The following is an 18,781-nucleotide window of genomic DNA, read 5'->3' as shown; positions in this document are numbered from 1 at the left end:
CAGAATTTGAACTCTGTCATCAAGGTGATCCCATGATCTGAACTCCCCATTTCTCCAATGTGACCAGGCTGCAATGTCTCTTATTTGCAATAGTGCCTTCATTTTGTGTCTGAAGGACAATGTAAAGATTCTAGATCTTAGAAGAGATTTTCTAGAATTGTGGTGATGGTTTTCATTTGAGTGGAGATTTAATCATTTGCAATGTTGTTTAATAAAACCGTGGATGATCTTCTACCTCCATTTTACATTTCAAGCATATTTTAATGGGCAGCCCATTATCATTAAGTTTTCTTTGTACATGTTATCTGAAACTCTGTGGGTTTAAAATATGAAAAGTAATAAACTAGTCAAATAAGTCCAGCAGACTGGAAACACAAGAGAGTACAGATGCTGGAATCTGGAGCAACAACGCTAGAGGAACTAGTGTAGGGGAACAATCGACATTTCGGGTCGAGACCCTTCGCCTGTACTGAATTCCCAGAATAATTCAGCAAAACGTTTTATAGTATACATGAAAATCCCCAATAGCTCCATTTTGTAGATTGTAAAAAATGGATACTAAAAACAAAAGAGAAAGGGTATAGGATTCTCTCAGATATAAATGTATCAATCCTTGCGGTAAATATTGATAAATTGCAGTCCATTACAACTTGCTGTGAAGTTTCAAGCAAACTCAGCTGCTGCAGTGCGACACCCGGCCGCCAGAGGCCGCTGTCGGTGGCGTCTGTGAATGAGTTCCAGCGTGCCTTGCGGTGGCCGGAAGTTCAAGATGGCGCGGTGCCCGGACGGCGGCATGGGGGTCCGGCTCAGCGCCGATATGGTCAAATATTACGAGGTGTTGGATTTCCAGTTCTGCGATGAGGTGGCGAAGTACGAGAAGATGGCGAAGATCGGACAGGGGACCTTTGGGTGAGGCTGGTTACAGAGGGCAGCGTGGGCTCGGGGCCTGGGGTCTAGGCCGCAAAAGGGACCTCAGCTCTGGGTAACCAAGCTCATCCTTTCCCGAGACTCAGGAGACTGCAGATTTGGAATTTTTTAGCGTTACTTACGAAACGCTGGAAGTACTCAGCGGGATTGGCAATATCTGTGCAGGGAAATAAACAATGGACGTTTTGGATCTTGATTCTTCATTCAGTCCATCGACTGCCCGTTTCCCTCCACGGTTACTGCCTGATCCGCTGAATTCCAACGGCATTTTGTGTGTTTCACGGGTGAAGAAATGCTTCAAATGACACCACCTGCCATTGGCATTTCCAGACCACAAACCTCCCTATGTTAACACCGCTATACTTGAGTTCTGGTTAGAATCATAGAAAAGTTAAGCGCTGAAAAAAACTCTTTGGACCATCTAGCACGTGCCGAACTATTTAAGCTGCAGCGACGTGCACCGGGACCATAGACCTCCATAAATTAACAAATTTCACGTCACATGCCGGTGATAATAAACCTGATTCTGACAAGCACCGTTCATATACTTATCCAAACTTCCCTTCTTAAATGTTGAAATCGAGCTTGCATGTACCCCTTAAACTTTGTGAGTCCTGACGAAGGGTCTCGGCCCGAAACGTCGACTGTGCTTCTTCCAATAGATGCTGCCTGGCCTGCTGCGTTCCACTAGCATTTTGTGTGTGTCCCTTAAACTTATCACTTTTCACCCTTAACCCATTGAGGTTCCTCTGCAGAGAAATGGCTCAAAGTTCATTGTGAGGAAGTGCTCAGAACGGCCCTTTGCAGGCAAAGTTGAACTTTGCTGTCAATGTGATATTTTGATTAGATCTTTCCATTTCTTGAAAACTTATCCGTGTATAAACATTAAAACCTGTTATCTGGTCATCGTGTTATTATGGCTGGTAACACACAAACTGCCAGAGCAACTTAGCAGGCCAGGCAGCATCTAGGAAAAGAGTACATTCAACGTTTCGGACTGAAACGTTAACTGTAGAGTTCTGTTGAGGGGTTTCGGCCTGAAACGTTGACTGTATTCTTTTCCTAGATGCTGCCTGGCCTGCTGAGTTCCTCCAGCGCTTTGTGTGTGTTGCTCGGATTTCCAGCATCTGCAGATTTTCCATTGTTTGTGATTGGATAACGTGCTGTTTGTGACTTGGCTGCAATGTCTCTTGTATTGCCATAGTAACTATATTTCATATATTAGGGACAATCTCAAGGTCTAAGATTTTAGAAGAGATTTTCTACAGTTGTGATGGATTTGATTTGAGCACTTACTGTCATTTATAAAATCGTTGATGATGTCTACCTTCATTCAAAGGTTTCAAAGGTCCAACTTAATGTCAGAGAAATATATAGTGTACATCCTGAAATGCTTTTTCTTCGCAAACATCCAGGAAAACAGAGAAGTGCCCCAAGAAATGAACGACAGCTAAATGTAAGAACCCCGAAGTCCCCCCCTTCCGCACAGAAGTGACAGCAAGCAACAATCACCCCTCCCCCCCCCCACCGGCAATAAAAAGCAAGCATCAGCACCATCACCAAGCCCTCAAGCGTGAGCAAAGCAATTGCAAAGACACAGACTTGCTGTTACCCCAAAGACGTTGTGTTACACCCAGCATTCAACATGCTGTGGATTCTCTCTTCCTAATAAGGGAGAAAAAGGTGCCTCTGTTTTCCCAGTGAGCAGGGAGACATAACAAACAATTTGCTGGTTTATGATGTTAAAAAGTCAGTTATGTCGCTTTTTTCAGGCTCTGTGCCCGAAGATTACAAACATCCCGAGTCTTCGGGCTCACAGCAGACATCGTGACTCCCTCAACAACACACAGGTCTCCTGTTGTGACACCGACCCTCAATCCGCCTGTCTCCAGAGCCCTGAGATCTTAGGCTTCAGAATTCGAGCCGGACTCTCAGGCCGAACCCTTGGCGTGCCAAACAACGGTCAGTCCTGAAACCCCAAGAACGGGTCCCATTCCCGCAAAGAACCGAAGTCAGCCTGTAACTCCAGGTCAGGGGCTTCAAAAGAACCCTGAAAGGGAAAAGTAAAGATATTAAAGATGGAAATAGAGCTGTTTCCGAAGATACAAGCAAAGGAGTTGTCATTTAGTGCCATCTTAACTTCCTGTATGATCTCCAGTTGCATCAATTCCATACAGTTCAATTTGTTTTAAATCTTGACAGTGAACATACTTCAATGGCAGAGTGGTCGCAACTGGGAAATAGGAATTTCCAAGCACGCTGAAGCTTCTGAATGAAGAAACATCTTTATAATGCTGAATGGTCCATCTTTCATTATCAGATGGTGCTTCCTGATTCTGGAATTTAGCTGGCAGAATGGCTACTTTATCGTCCACCCTTTAAAGGTGTCTGAATCTGGGAGATCCTGAGACTTGTTCTAAAGTATTCAAATTGCAACACAAAATACTGGAGGAACTGCAGGTTGGGCAGCATCTGTGGAAATGATCAGATAGTTGATGTTTCGGGTCAAGACACTCCTTCAGGAATGTTGTATTCTTTACTCGAAGCTGTTCAATTTCCTTTCATGAAACATCATTTCATTCTGAAAATTTAAATGTATCTTTGTGAAAAGAAGTTTTATTATTTCTTGGATAAGACTAGCACATGTATGATCTAATTTAAACCCTGCAGAATTAAAGAAAAACTCGTATTATTTCATACACGTGGAGGTAAATGGCTGACTTGGAAATACTTATGAACTGAAAGTATGCAAAATGGCTCATGGTCCTCCTCAAACTGGAGCAGAGAATTCTGTTTTTTCTCATATTCTTAACGAAAAGCAAAAATAAGGATTGATTTGCCTGACACATATGACTTGCTGTTCGTCGTTCTTTGTAGTGTAGAGAAGTGGTTGTATTTTCCAACTGAACTATGCTTGCACTTCATACGGTGTTTCATTGTAGAAAAACATTGAAAGATTCTGAGGATGTATTAAGCCCTGTTTTCAAATTCTTAATTCAGCTGCCTAATAGTGTACTTTCTGCTCATTACACTGCTGGCATTTAGCAGGAATGAAGGTCTGTCCTTGGTCACTCAGATGTAGAAGGATTCTTCATTGCTGTTTCTGTAACAGTTCGGTTTTACCAATTAGGGTTGTTAGCTCTGAGCTGAACCCCTGGACTTGGAGGACTAGTGGACATCTCTTAGTCTGGCCTCTACCCTTTGACTTGTTTGACATGGGTGACCCTACCAAGCACCAAAACATAAAGCCCTGACTCCTGCCGACATAGTTCTCTGGGTCACTGAGACATGCAAGTGTCCAAACCATGACATGGTCATGGTCCTCTTGGAAGGCCTTATAGGATATAGGAGCAAAATTAGGCTTAGCCCATCGAGTCTGCCATGTCTGATCCATTTTTCCTCTCAGCCCCAATCTCCTGCCTTCTCCCTGTAGCCCTTCACGCCCTGACCAATCAAAAATCTGTCAACCTCTGCCTTAAGACTGGGCCTCCCAGCCACCTGTGGCAAAGAATTCCACAGATTCATTGGAAAATGGGGTCACCTCTTTCTCCCTTATTAGGAGAGAGAGAGCCTGTGGCATGTCGAATTAACAGGTGAACAATGTCGTCTTTGGGGTAACTGCAAGTCTGTGTCTGCTATTGCTTTGCTCACGCTTGAGTGTTGGCAGCAGGTGTGCTTTATTTTTGCCGGTGGGGGGAAGGGGATTGTTGCTTGCTGCCGCTTACGTGAGGGAGGGAGGGGAACTGGGGGGAGGACTTCAGGGTTCTAATATTTAACTGCCTTTCATTCTTGGAGCACTCTTCTGTTTTGTAGATGGTTGCAAAGAAAAAGCATTTCAGGATGTATATTGTATACATTTCTCTGACACTAAATTGTGCCTTTGAAACCTTTGAGATTCACCACTCGCTGGCTAAAGAAATCCCTCCTCGTGTCTGTTCTAAAAGGACATCCCTCTTTTCTGGTCCTAGACTCTCCCACCATAGGAACCATCCTTTCCACATCCACTCTATCAAGGTCTTTCAACATTTGATAGGTTTCAGTTAGGTCACCCCTCAGTCTTGCAGTGTATCCAGGTAGAATACTGCATATAAATGTGGTGAGACAAAAAAAAAACATGGTTCTGAAAGTATAACTTGAGTCCATTGGAATTCTAAGAGTGCAAGGAACCATTTTATGTCCTTTCATGCTTAAGTACTTTGCTTATCGACAATAATATGCTCATCTGATGTAAAAGAAACATACACAACTAGCAAGATGAATGCAAGTTTCTGATCTTTCCCTTTCTGTGGAATAGTGTTGTATGGCTGTATTTGTTTTTGTGGAATTCATTGGTCACTGGAATGTTTCGATTAAAAGTACTGTGATTGTTTTACAGGGAGGTGTTCAAAGCACGTCATCGGCAGACAGGGAAAAAAGTGGCCTTGAAGAAAGTTCTCATGGAAAATGAAAAGGAAGGGGTATGTTGCCAAAATTCTATTATCAGTGTGGATATTAAAGTTTAACTTTATCTCCTCTGGAGTCCTTCTGATAGTTAGATAATGTGAGTGTATAGTGACTTAATTGGCCAATTCTTTTACGAACGTTTGCTTTTTATCTGCAAATTGCAGTTTACAAATTTTCTTTGATAATTAAACAAAATGGCCGCTTGTGTGAGTCTGGTCAGTGCCCTTAAGTAGTCCTTCGCAGATGCAGTGCTGCTTCCAATTTCAGCTCCACTTTAATCTCTCTTGATAGACTACCCATCAATCAGGGAAAATGCAGCCGTTGTCGCTTACACACAAGCCAGACACCATTGCCAAATGAACCTTTTAAAGTAAAGTAAAATTTATTATCAGAGTACATACGAGTCATCGCATACAACCCTGAGATTCTTTTCCTTGAGCGCATACTCAGCAAATGTATAGAATAGTAACTTAACAAGATCAATGAAAGAACATAGAAGACAAACTGCAAATGCAAATGTAGATAAGTAGCAATAAATAATGGGATAAAGAGTCTTTAAGGTGAGATCATTGATTGTGGGAACATCTCAGTAGATAAGTGTACTTATTCTCATTTGTTCTAAAGCCTGGTGGTTGAGAGGTAGTTATTGTTCTTGAATGTGGTGGTGTGAGTCCTGAGACATTTGTATCTTTTTTGAGGCAGGAAAGCTTTGGAAACTTGTGCTGATACAACACAACTAATCTGAAGTTCTGTTGATTTTAGTTGATGTTTGAGCTATTTCAAACTGACTCATCAACTGTCAGTTTCCCTTCATAAACATAACCTGACCCACTGAGTTCTTCCAGCATTTTGTTTATTGCTACAGATTCCAGTATCTGACGTGATATTCTGGGTTCCTGTCACATGGGCTGTATAAATAGTGTCTATTCTTGTACATGCAAAAATGCAGCCAATAGGACTGATACAATGGAGGGATTTAAAAGTAAAGTTAAAAATTTTTAAATTGAGCCATTGCTTTAGCAGGTGCCATTTTAGAGCAGTGTGCACTCATGATAAATGAACATGTTAGCAACTGAGAATCAGGATCAATATCACAGGCATATGTTGTCTTTGTGGCAGCAATACAATGCAATATGTAATAGAAGAAAAACAGAATTGCAGTAAGTACATATATACACACACATATGTATATGTTAAATAAGTAGCACAAATATAGAAATTAAAAAGTGGTGAGGTAGTGTTCATGGGCTCAATGTCCATTTAGAAATTGGATGGCAGAAGGGAAGAAGCTGATCCTGTAATTGTTGAGTGTGTGCCTTCAGGCTTTTGTACCTTCTTCCTAACGGCAGCAGTGAGAACCAGGCATGACCTGGGTGATGGGGCTCCTTAATGATGGATGACACCTTTTCGAGGCCTTGGTTCTTGAAGATGTCCCGGGTACTATGGAGGCTAGTGCCCATGATGGACTGACTAAGTTTACAACTCTCTGTAGTTTATTTCGATCCTGTGCAGTAGCTTCCCCCATACCAGTTGGTAATATAGCCAGTTAGAATGCGCTCCTCGGTACATCTGTAGAAACTGCGAGTGCCGTTGGTGGCGTACCAAATCTCCTTGAACCTTGATAGCTATTGTTGTGCCTTCTTTGTAGCTGTATTGATGTGTTGGGTCCTAGATCCTCAGAGGTATTGGTACCCAGGAATTTGAAATTGCTCACTCTGTCTACTTCTGATCCCTGAGGACCGGTGTGTGTTTCACTATCTTACCGTTTCTGAAATCCACCATCAGTTTTTTTGGTCTTGCTGATGTTGAGGGTTTTGGTTGACTTCAGGTGGTCAGTTATGAGTGCACTGGAATAATTAAATATAGAAGTATTACAAATCTTATGTCTGTGGTGTAACAATGTTGTGAAGATCTTTTGAGTTAAAAATAAGTTTATTCCCACAAGTGCTGTGCAAATAATTTTTAAACCATTTTTACTAGTTTCCCATCACGGCGTTGAGAGAAATAAAAATCCTGCAACTACTGAAACATGAAAATGTGGTGAATCTTATTGAGATCTGCCGCACCAAAGGTGAGTTTCATCTCAAAGTGAAAATCGTTCGGAGTGTAACACCTTTAGTGAATGCATAATAGTTCAGTGCCCTGAATTTCCTATTGCAAATAACTGAAATTTGTCCACAGCAAATAGCTGTCATTGTGCAGGATTGATACAAAGTTTCCATAGCCTGTATAACTCAAAATATATCTGTGGTAGTTTGGTCCACACGTTGAAAGAACGCAGTAGATCGTTTGTAACACGAAACGGAGCTTTTGAATTTCCCCATCAAGAGCAGTTCCTTTGCAACCCAAGAGGTGATGCTCAGGAATGGAGTGAAACAGTGAATTAATACAAGCCATTCAAAACTTGGCATTTCAGTCCAAAGGTGTTTGGTCTTGCTCGTTTACCCTTTCACCCTCTTACCCTTTCCTTGTAACTGCCTCATATTTTTCCCAATGGCTAGCAAGCATTTTCTACTATTTATGTAAGATTATACAGATTTTTTTTTCGCTATCTCTGTGAACTGACTTGAGGACAGTATTCCCTTCAACCTGTTGCCTGAAGTAATAGCGGATGAAGATTTAGGCAAGGAAGACTCCACAAAATTGATCTTTCTCCCAAAACCAAAATCTCTCCAGCTCTTGTCTCTATTCCTGGCTCACTGTTGTTTCGGTCCAAACAAATGAGAGTGGGATTTGTACCTGAGACAGTGATGCTTAAAGGGGGGCAGTGATGGATTATTTCTGTGTAATCCCTCCAGCCACGCAGTATAATCGCTACAAGGGCAGCATCTATCTGGTATTTGACTTCTGCGAGCATGACCTGGCTGGACTGCTCAGCAATGCAAACGTGAAGTTCACTTTGGCAGAAATCAAGAAGGTGATGCAGATGCTGCTGAATGGGCTCTACTACATCCATCGGAACAAGGTGAGAAGCAGTGAGATGGAGTGACCTAGCTTGGTTTGATTGGTTGCTATCAGAGTTGAGCTCACAGCCACGTTATCATCTGATCACTATAAAGCTAAATGTACAGTATCGTGCTGCCTTTTCTCCACATTGCTAACTAAAATGATTTGGAGTTTTATTAAATGGGGATTGTTTCAATATGACTTTTAATGCTGACACCCTAGAATATTGGCTCTCAACTTTTCCATCTCATTATCTTAGCAGTGTGAGACTATTTTCACTACAGAGACTGCAGTAGTTCAAGAAGGCACTCCCCATCCGTTTAAACGCAATTAGGAAATAGTAATGAATGGCCCCTTTAAGCTGTAAATCTATTCAGACACTTCTCTCTTCCTTTGTTGTGTGTAGCATCTTGTGTACTCGATAACCACTGTACATCCCTTTGTGACCCTGCACTTCAAAGATTAAATCTGAATGGAGGTGAATAAATACAAGTCTTTTTTTAAACAGGCCATTTGTGCAAGACATCACAACGTAATAATGAACTAAGGCTTGTTATCTTATATTTGGCTCTCAATAACTGCAAAGATGATCTTGTCAGAAAATAAAAACTATGCACTGCTTTTCCATTCTTGTTTGTAGATCCTGCACCGAGATATGAAAGCAGCCAATGTTCTGATCACTCGGGATGGTGTGTTGAAACTGGCCGACTTTGGTCTGGCTCGAGCATTTAGTCTTGCCAAGAATAGTCAGCCAAATCGCTACACCAATAGGGTGGTAACCCTGTGGTACCGTCCACCAGAGCTCCTGCTAGGTAAGTTACTCTAAACCCGTGACAAGCTTAGAGAATATTTCTTGCGTACTTTCCCCTTTGACATTGCTAGTGGATCACCGTTGTTTTCTCTCGAGCAATTAGCATTGGTCAATAAGATATAGCTTTGTCTCTTAAACAAATCTAGTTCCTTATTTTCTGCTCAGTGTCCACAAGGCCCTCTTTCCCTCATCCCCCAATCCTGCTTTTGTCCCAATAGATTCTAACCATCATAATATGTGACTATTAAGCCTTAGAGATCCAAGGGGAATTGTATTGGAGCATTTGTGCCAGAGTTATATTTATAATTTCATCAAAACTATAAACTTCTGTCTGTTCCAAAAGAGAGTTGAATATTTTGTTCATAGCAGGCTACTTAGAATTTGTATTGGGTGCTATTTTTAAGCATGTATAATTATGATAACTTTGTTGAAAGAGGTGCTAACACTGTGAAGCAAAGTTTGATAGTATATACCACTTGTAGCCAGGAGAGGTCAACACTGTGAAGCAAAGTTCGATAGTATACACTTCTTGTAGCCAGGAGAGGGCTCTGTCTCATTCTCAACAACTTTCTCTTTACCGGTGGGATTGGCAGTAGCTATCTGCTTTAAATTACAAAAAGGCGACATCTTTTAAACCAATAGAGAGGATCAGAGAATCACTACACTACAATTCGTCTGTTTGAGTTTTTTTTTGTTTTTAATATCCTAAGTAAAACTTTCAATATGTACATAAAGCTCTGAAAAGTAATTTAAATTTAACTGATTTCTCATTTTAATTCCCCAATTATTTGGATTGTTTATTTTTATACATTTTTATTAGCTTTGTGGAAGGGAATTACTTGGTTGTGTTTATTATGGGAATTATCACCAAAACTGAATGAAACTCGACATCCTAGGATCTGTGGCCAATTATCAAATGTAGGACTAGGTATTTTTGAGGCTGTTGTTTCCCAGTCAGAAAGGGGAAAAATGAATCGGGGAAACAAAGAAATAATCTTTGTTGAGGTACTCACTTTGTATATTGGATGAGGACAGAATCGAGAAGTAATGTCATTTGATCTGCTGGGATTCACTATGCAGGTTTGTATGTGAAGAATGCCTCCTGGATTGAGTTTTTAAAAGGCCATGTATTCTTGGGAGTTAATCATAGTACCTTCCAGATGGAAAACCTGGGTGTATCACATTCCTGCAAGATATACCTTTCCTTTAATGAGTTGTTTCTTTCCCTTTTTCCTGAATCCAGGTGAGCGAGACTATGGACCGCCTATTGATCTTTGGGGTGCTGGTTGCATCATGGCTGAGATGTGGACACGGAGTCCAATAATGCAGGGCAACACAGAACAGCACCAGTTAACGTTGATCAGTCAGCTCTGTGGCTCCATTACAGCAGAGGTACAGCCTGTTGGGTGCAGGAATACTAGTGCCCAGTAATAATACAGCCAGTAAATGTACTGACTTATGTTTAGATGATACCTTTAAAGTAGGAGCATCTTCCACCACAGATAACTGATGAAGAATTAGAAAGAATGGCACAATTAATGTAAGTTGAAGACTGTGATATTGGATTTGGGAGTGCCTGAAAGTGCAGGAGGCACCAGACTGATGGGGCTTCATAGGCATCGTGGTTGTGTAGTGGTTCGTGTAGCACTATTTCAGCGCCGACTGCCCAGGTTCAGTTCCGCCGCTGTTTGTAAGGTGTTTGTCTGGAAGGGCTGTGTGGCTTTCCTCCAGTGCAGCGTTTCCTCCCACATTCCAAAGAGGCGAGGGTTAGTAGGTTAATTAGTCAGTGGGTGTGATTGAGTGGCATGGGATCGCTGGGCTGGAAGGGCTTGTTACCATGCTCTGTCTGTCTAAAAGTGGCATGGAACAGGAAGTTCAGTGTAGCCTTTCTGACTGGGTGTGGTGCTCCACAAAGCAGACAGCTATCCTGCTTTTGGTTTCTCTGATATAGAGAAGACCACCTGAGGAGAACTAAATGCAGAAAACTAGCATTGGAAGAAATGCAAGTGAATTGCTGTTTGAAAAGATGTGATAGGGCAGGGTTAAGTCACTTTTGGTTGTGTAGGAAAGTGCTACAGGGACGGGAGTGATTGTGGAGAAAAGGGTAGATTAGGGCAAATCCTGAAAGGAACTGGCCTGTGAGGTGTTGAAGGAGAAGGGAAAGTGCTGTTTAGTGGTGGAACTTTGTTGAAGCTTGTGTAAGTTGTAAAAGGGCTTGTTCAGATATGTAGGAAGGTGACAACCAATGAAGGGGCGAGAGATACAGAGGGGAATAGATAAGATGCTGTCACGGGCTCTCAGCTATTTCAAGGGACTATACCATGATTCTGAAAGAAGGCAGGCATCTCAGGGGCACTTGTAAGGGAAGTCTTTTTCATGAGGGCAAAGACAACAAAGCATAAGAAATGGGAGGATATTTTTAGGCTCTTAGAGGAGGGAGAAAGCATAGTCACGATAGCTGTGAGAATCTATATACTTGTATGGATGGTTATCACTAGCCTATTGCCTTGAGATTGGGAAGGATACTGAGAAGGGAAGAGTCAGAGGTCAACCGTGTGAAGGTGACAGCAATTTCAGAGCTTTCTCTTCACTTTTCAAAATTGGTCATTTCTGCTGTAAGTTGCATATCTATGACATGGTTCAGTTAATGCAGCTTGAACTGCTGGGCATGTACCATAGTCTTAATTTTACATTCTTTTTCTGTATTGTCATTTGCTAACTACTGCCGTAAACTCATGTCCCAAAGGCAACCATAGCCAATGCTGGCCTTTCCCTATCACATATATTCCCTTGCCTATCTTTTACCCCCCAACTTCTCTGCAACTTAAAACAAATGCAAGTTTTCTTTCTTTCCCAGTCCTGACAGAGCGTCTTTGACCCAAAACTTTAACCGTGCTTCTCTTTTCACTGATCCTACTACATGCTGAATGTTTCCGGTATTTTATTTGTTTTTTGCAGCAACTGCAGATTTTTAAAAAATCGTTTACTGAAGAATAAAACAGGCATTATCATAGTCGCAGTCAGTTCTTTCACTGGTGTCAGAGGTGGAAACATGGTGGATTTTCAAAATTGTAGTTATTGGAAATGGAGAACTGTTAAAGAAAGGAAATGATGGATGATAGTTTGAAAGGACAGGTGCAGGGGTGGCTTCTTGTAGGGTTGAAGGTGAGTTATTTTGTCTGGTATTTGTACGATGAAAACCATGACAATGGGATAAAAGAATTCATGAGCAAAGTGAGCAGTGATGTCATGTGGATGAAAACTGCTAAAATATGTGATTTAAGATCCGGATGGACAGATTTGGCTTAATAATGGGCATCGGGAATAGCAAAGGCATCTGTGCAGTTGGTCTTTATCTCCACAACAAGTGTCCTCGACCTGAGGATAATGGGATTAAATGAGCAATTGATCGAAAACAAAGAAACTGTCTTTACATTCCAGGAGAAATTTTGGCAGAGGAGAAATAGTACTTGATAACATGAATATTTGGTAACCTTCTGTATAAACCAGTAGGATGTTGATTGCCTGAACAAAACTTTACGAGTGGCACAGTTGCATAGCAGTTCGTGAGATGCTATTACAACGCCTACAACCGGGGTTCAGTTCCACTGCTATTTGTCTGTAAGGGGCTCCTCTGGATGCTCAGTTTCCTCCCGCATTCCAAAGATGTGCAGATCAGTAGGCTATTTGGTAAGTGGGTGTGACTGGACATCACAGGATTGTTGGGTTGGAAGGGCTTGTTTGTGTGTCTAAATAAAACAAATGAAGAAAGTGTAGTAGAGATTAAACTTGTGCTTGCTTGATTTCAGGTTTGGCCTAACGTTGAGAAGTATGAACTGTACCAAAAGTTGGAATTACCTAAAGGTCAGAAGCGGAAAGTTAAAGACCGGTTAAAAGCCTATGTAAAGGACCCTTATGCACTGGACCTCATTGACAAGTTGCTTGTCCTTGACCCGACCCAGAGGATTGACAGTGATGATGCACTTAACCACGATTTCTTCTGGACTGACCCTATGCCTTCTGACCTTAAGAACATGCTCTCAACCCACAACCAATCAATGTTTGAATATTTAGCCCCTCCCAGGAGGCGTGGCAGTCACATGCCTCAGCAGTCAACCAATCAGAACAAGAATCCCGCCGCCGCCAACCAGACAGAGTTCGATCGCGTATTTTGAAAATGGTTAAAGAAGTTAATGAATTGTAGAGTGACCTGGGGCAGGTTGTTTATTTATATAGATAGTGCCATATTGAGGGTCTTGTGATCAAAAGATGTTGAACTGTTATTCATAAATTGTGCCTATTACTAATTGGATGTTGTCAAAGGTACTTCTCTTCAAAAGCAAAAAATGGGCTGTGAGTCCAGAAATAACATACTATGACCCTGGTTAAGGAGTCCTGGATTGATTTCTGTTTTCTCGGTGATGCTGTAGTATTCAGCATAAGTTTAGAATTGTTTGTATTTCTTTGTTCGATCCGTAATCATTCCATCATTGGCTGATGTTGAATCACTTTGAGTTAGTACTTGGAGCACAAGTGAATGGCACAATGTGTCCACATGTCTTGGGATGTGTGTTTATATTCAGATTTCCCTCAGATGCTGCTCACCTGTTGCAATCTGACGGCATTCCAAAAAGAAAATGAAGAAAGTCAGTTATATCACCCGAAATAAAGATTTACAGGCATAGACAGTGAATAGTTTTCCTCTTACATTGGTCGTGACTTCAGAGCTCTTGGTAAATTCAGGAAACTGACTCATGTTCTTCTAAGCTTTATTTTCTGAAGATAAGCACCATGGAGATCTTTGGATGCTGAATAATTTGTATCTTGAAGAACTATATTTTGGAGAAAACAGTATCTTCATAAGCATCTGTAGAACATTGAAATGATGCTGCACTGTTTTTTTGGTGATAGAATCTTACTGAGATTATGGCTTTTTTTCCTGAAACCCAAAACTTTGCCATTTGCTTCTCTTTAAGTTGGTACTTTTTACATGGTTATACTATAAGATAATTGAAAGTTTTAAGAAAAAAGTAAAATATCTTCTCACAGATCAGCTCATACCTTGAGAGTGATTTGTAGGTGCTGATGTGCTGTAATAAATCCCGTTAGTGCCAGTGTTTGATTCCTATTCTAACGCTGCCTCGTTACTGACTTTCCTAGAATGCATGTCCACAGCTGAATAAAAATGAAATGGATTGAATGATTATTATACAACATCATCATAAATTTTCTGAGAAGTGTGGCCCTTTGTTTGCTTTCCCCTTCCATTTAAGACGCAACTGTGCCTCTTACTAGGTTATGTAATTGAGCAGTTTCATAGATTCTAGCTGCAGAGTATTATGAACTCTGGGAGAAACTGTGCAATATGAGAACTCATTTAAATAGCTGCGGAACTGCCGTTAATGTGATATATATTTCTCTGCAAAGTGGAATCACAGACTAGTTTTTTTTTAATGCAGTTTCTTTATTTATTTTGCTTGCAATATTTGATTTTATTCCAACTTTGTCATGACCAAATATCAGATTGTCCACTGGTAGAACAAAATAGCCTATTGCTTTCATTGGCATTGCCAGTACCTCCAGTAGTTTGAGTTCCAGTGTCTGGGATGTCAATATAGGCTCAATCCTGGAGTATTTTAAGAAATACTGTTAATGTGCAGTTCTTAGGTTCAAACAATTTCAAGGTAAATGATTTAGTTATGCACTGTACAATACAACATTAGAGCATATGAAAAATGTTTACAGTTTATTATACATCACATCAGTAAGTATGAATTCTAGGCTTTTAAATAAATTGTTCTGAAGCAATCCGGCTTTGTTTCTGTGTGTGTGTGTCTGTGTCTGTGTATCATTTTGGTCCATTGTGTACAGATTTGTTTTTATTCACTGCCCCAGTTATTCAGAATTTATTTACTTTGGTCTTATTTTTAATGTGCTAGCTTGGTTCATTTTTGAACAGGAGAATAGTCTGGTTGCAAGTTGTTTAGTCAGTATACATTGCTTACGCTAACCAGCAAATTTCTTAGCTACTCAGAATATTTACAGCAAATACCCCAGTTTAAAATTTACCAATGAGTTTATCAGGTTGCAAATAACCATGATGTGTTTGAATGTATAAAATATAATTTGCTATGTAAATGCAGTTGTGATCTTATGTCATGCCTCAAATGTTCAAAGTTCAAAGTAAAGTCCTTGGGTTGTGGGCACGACACAAAATGCTGGAGGAACTCAGTAGGCCAGGCTGCATCTATGGAAAAAAGTACAGTTGATGTTTCAGGCCAACACCTTTCGACAGGACTGGAGGAAAAAAGCTGAGGAGTACATTTAAATGGTGGGGGAGGGGAGAGAAACACGAGGTGATAGGTGAAACCATGAAACATGAAGAGGGAAGGATGAAGTAAAGAGCGACCGAATCGAGAAGCTTGAAAACAAATTTGGAAACCATGTGGTACTGGGTAAGAGCAGCAGGGACCACAGAGGGGGAGCAGTGAGGAAGGGTTTCACTGAATTCCCATTGAACGAAAGATTTGGGCATCCCTGGAAGAGACTTCGCAGTGTAGTAATCCAATCTCAAACGAGAAAATCTAGGTTGTGGGAACAGTTCAGTGATGGGCGAGTGAAATTGAGTGAAGTCATTCCCTTTGCTGGAAGAACCTGATGGTTAAGGGGTAATAACTATTCCTGAACCTGGTGGTGTGAGTCCTGAGACTTCTGTACCACCTTCATTATGGCAGCTGTGAGAAGAGAGCCTGACCTGGGTTGGGGGCGGGGGGGGGGGTGTTCCCAGATGATGAATGTTGCTTTCCTGTGACACTTCATGTAGATGTGCTCAGTGGGGAGAGCTTTACCCATGACAGACTGGGCCATATCCACTACTTTTTGTAGGATTTTCTATTCAGTGGCATTGGTGCTTCCATACCAAGCTGAGATACAGCCAGTCAATATACTCTCCACCACACATCTATAGAAGTTTGTCAAAATTTTAGATGTCATACCAAAAGTGCTTTCTTAGTAATTGCACTTGAATTCTGGGCCCAGGACAAGTCCTCTGAAATGATAACACTGATGGATTCAAAGTTGCTAACCCCCACCCCTCCACCTCTGATTTCCCCTACCCCCCAGTGAGGACTGGCGCATGGATCTCTGGTTTCCTTCTGAAGTCAATGGCTTTGGTCTTGCTGACATTGAATAAGAGGTTGTGGTACCACTCAACCAGATTTTCAATCTCTCTCCTATATGCTGATTTATCACCACCTTTGATTCAGCAATCAGAAGTCTGTCAATCTCTGCAAGGCCACTGGGGAAGTTGAAGCCTAATGTCTTGCAAGCCTGAGCTGTGTGAACAGAGCTTGTTTTGCTGTTTTAGTGCTGTCTTGTGTTTTGTGTTTGCTTCTGCGGAGCAGTGTGAGTATGCTAAAACATAGAATAGAAACAGACAAAGCCGTGCCAAACACGTCTTTACCATAGAAATTACCCAGGGTTACCCATAGCCCTCTATTTTTCTAAGCTCCATATACCTATCCAAAAGTTTCTTAAAAGACCCTATAGTTTCCGCCTCCACCATCATCGCCGGCAGCCCATTCCATGCACTCACCACTCTCTGCGTTTTAAAAAAAAATTTACTCGACATCTCTGTATCTACTTCCAAGCATTGTGCCCTCTAGTGCTAGCCATTTCAGCCCCGGGAAAAAGCCTCTGACTATCCACACGATCAGTGCTTCTCATCATCTTATACACCTCTATCAGGCCAACTCTCATCCTCCGTCGCTCCAAGGAGAGTAGGCCGAGTTCACTCAACCTATTTTCATAAGGCATGCTCCCCAAGCCAGGCAACATCCTTGTAAATCTCTGCACCCTTTCTATAGTTTCCACATCCTTTCTGTAGTGAGGTGACCAGAACTGAGCACAGTTCTCCAGCTGGGGTCTAACCAGGGTCCTATATAGCAGCAAACAACAGGAATTCTGCAGATGCTGGAAATTCAAGCAACACACATCAAAGTTGCTGGTGAACTTTATGCACACATTCTTTCACTCTCCTTTTTCTCCCTCTGTCCCTCTGAATATACCTCTTGCCCATCCTCTGGGTACCCCCCCGCCTCCTTGTCTTTCTTCCCGGACCTCCTGTCCCATGATCCTCTCGTATCCCCTTTTGCCTATCACCTGTCCAGCTCTCGGCTCTATCCCTCCCCCTCCTGTCTTCTCCTATCATTTTGGATCTCCCCCTCCCCCTCCAACTTTCAAATCCCTTACTCACTCTTCCTTCAGTTAGTCCTGACGAAGGGTCTCGGCCTGAAACGTCGACTGCACCTCTTCCTACAGATGCTGCCTGGCCTGCTGCGTTCACCAGCAACTTTGATGTGTGTTCCTATATAGCAGTAACATTATATCTTGGCGCTTAAACTCAATCCCACGATTGATGAAGGCCAATGCACTGTGTGCCTTCTTAACCATGGAGTCAACCTGTGCAGCAGCTTTGAGTGTCCGATGGACTCGGACCCCAAGATCCCTCTGATCCTCCGCACTGCCAAGAGTCTTACCATTAATACTATATTCTGCTGTCGTATTTGACCTACCAAAGTGAACCACCTCACACTTATCTGGGTTGAACTCTGTCTGCCACTTCTCAGACCAGTTTTGCATCCTATCAGTGTCCTGCTGTAACCTCTGACAGCCTTCCACACCATCCACAACACCCCCAACCTTTGTGTCATCAGCAAATTTATTCATCCATCCCTCCACTTCCTCACCCAGATCATTTAAAAAATCACGAAGAGTAGGGGTCCCAAAACAGATCTCTGAGGCTCACCACTGGTCACTGACCTCCATGCAGAATATGACCCGTTCACAGCCACTCTCTGCTGTCTGTGGGCAAGCCAGTTCTGGATCCACAAAGCAAGGTCCCCTTGGATTCTATGCCTCCTTACTTTCTCAATAAGCCTTGCATGGGGTACCTTATCAAATGCCTTGCTGAAATCCATATACACTATATCTGCTGCTCTTCCTTCATCAATGTGTTTAGTCACATCCTCAAAAAATTCAATCAGGCTTGTAAGGCACGACCTGCCTTTGACAAAGCCATGCTGACTATTCCTAATCATATTATACCTTTCCAAATGTTCATAAATCCTGCCTCTCAGGATCTTCTCCATCAACTTACCAGCCACTGAAGTAAGACTCACTGGGCTATCTCTACTCCCTCCAATCCTCCAGAACTTCTCCTGTCCTCATTGAGGATGCAAAGATCATTGCCAGAGGCTCAGCAAACTAACTGATGCTGGGTTAATGGTGAATTGGTTGTTAAGATTCAGAATTGGCTTGCCCATGGAATGCAAGTGATAATGGTTGATTGACTTACTCTGCCTGGAATTTTATGCTTAGTGGTGTTTCCTAGAGATCTGTACTAGAACTTCTGTTCTTTGTGATAATATTAATGGTTCAGATGAAAATATATGTGTTAGGGAGAGTAAATTTCCAGATGATATGAAGATTGGGGGTGTTGTGGATAGCATAGAAGACTGTCAAAATATACAATGGAATGCAGATCAGTTGCAGATTTGGGTGGAGAAATGGCAGGCAGAGTTTAACCCAACTATTTAAAAGATCAAATGTAAGGAAACAATACACTATTAATGGCAAGATCCTTAACCACAGACT

The 18,781-nt window shown here is 41.8% G+C and overlaps 1 protein-coding gene across 1 annotated transcript; it reads left to right on the top strand.

The window, feature by feature from the left end:
* Positions 1-755: 755 nt before the first annotated feature.
* cdk9 (cyclin-dependent kinase 9 (CDC2-related kinase)) lies at positions 756-14,953 on the top strand. Its single transcript, XM_063073527.1, has 7 exons — positions 756-909; positions 5,303-5,384; positions 7,351-7,441; positions 8,169-8,335; positions 8,957-9,128; positions 10,371-10,519; positions 12,937-14,953. Exons 1-7 carry the CDS (start codon positions 770-772, stop codon positions 13,300-13,302), a joined length of 1,167 nt encoding a protein of 388 aa, XP_062929597.1. The 5' UTR covers positions 756-769; the 3' UTR covers positions 13,303-14,953.
* The last annotated feature ends 3,828 nt before the right edge of the window (positions 14,954-18,781 follow it).

The sequence above is a fragment of the Mobula hypostoma genome, chromosome 21 (genome assembly GCF_963921235.1).
Source record: "Mobula hypostoma chromosome 21, sMobHyp1.1, whole genome shotgun sequence".
Classification (NCBI taxonomy): Eukaryota; Metazoa; Chordata; class Chondrichthyes; order Myliobatiformes; family Myliobatidae; genus Mobula; species Mobula hypostoma.
Note: the sequence above shows the minus strand (reverse complement) of the source record. Positions and strands in the feature narration are given on the sequence as shown.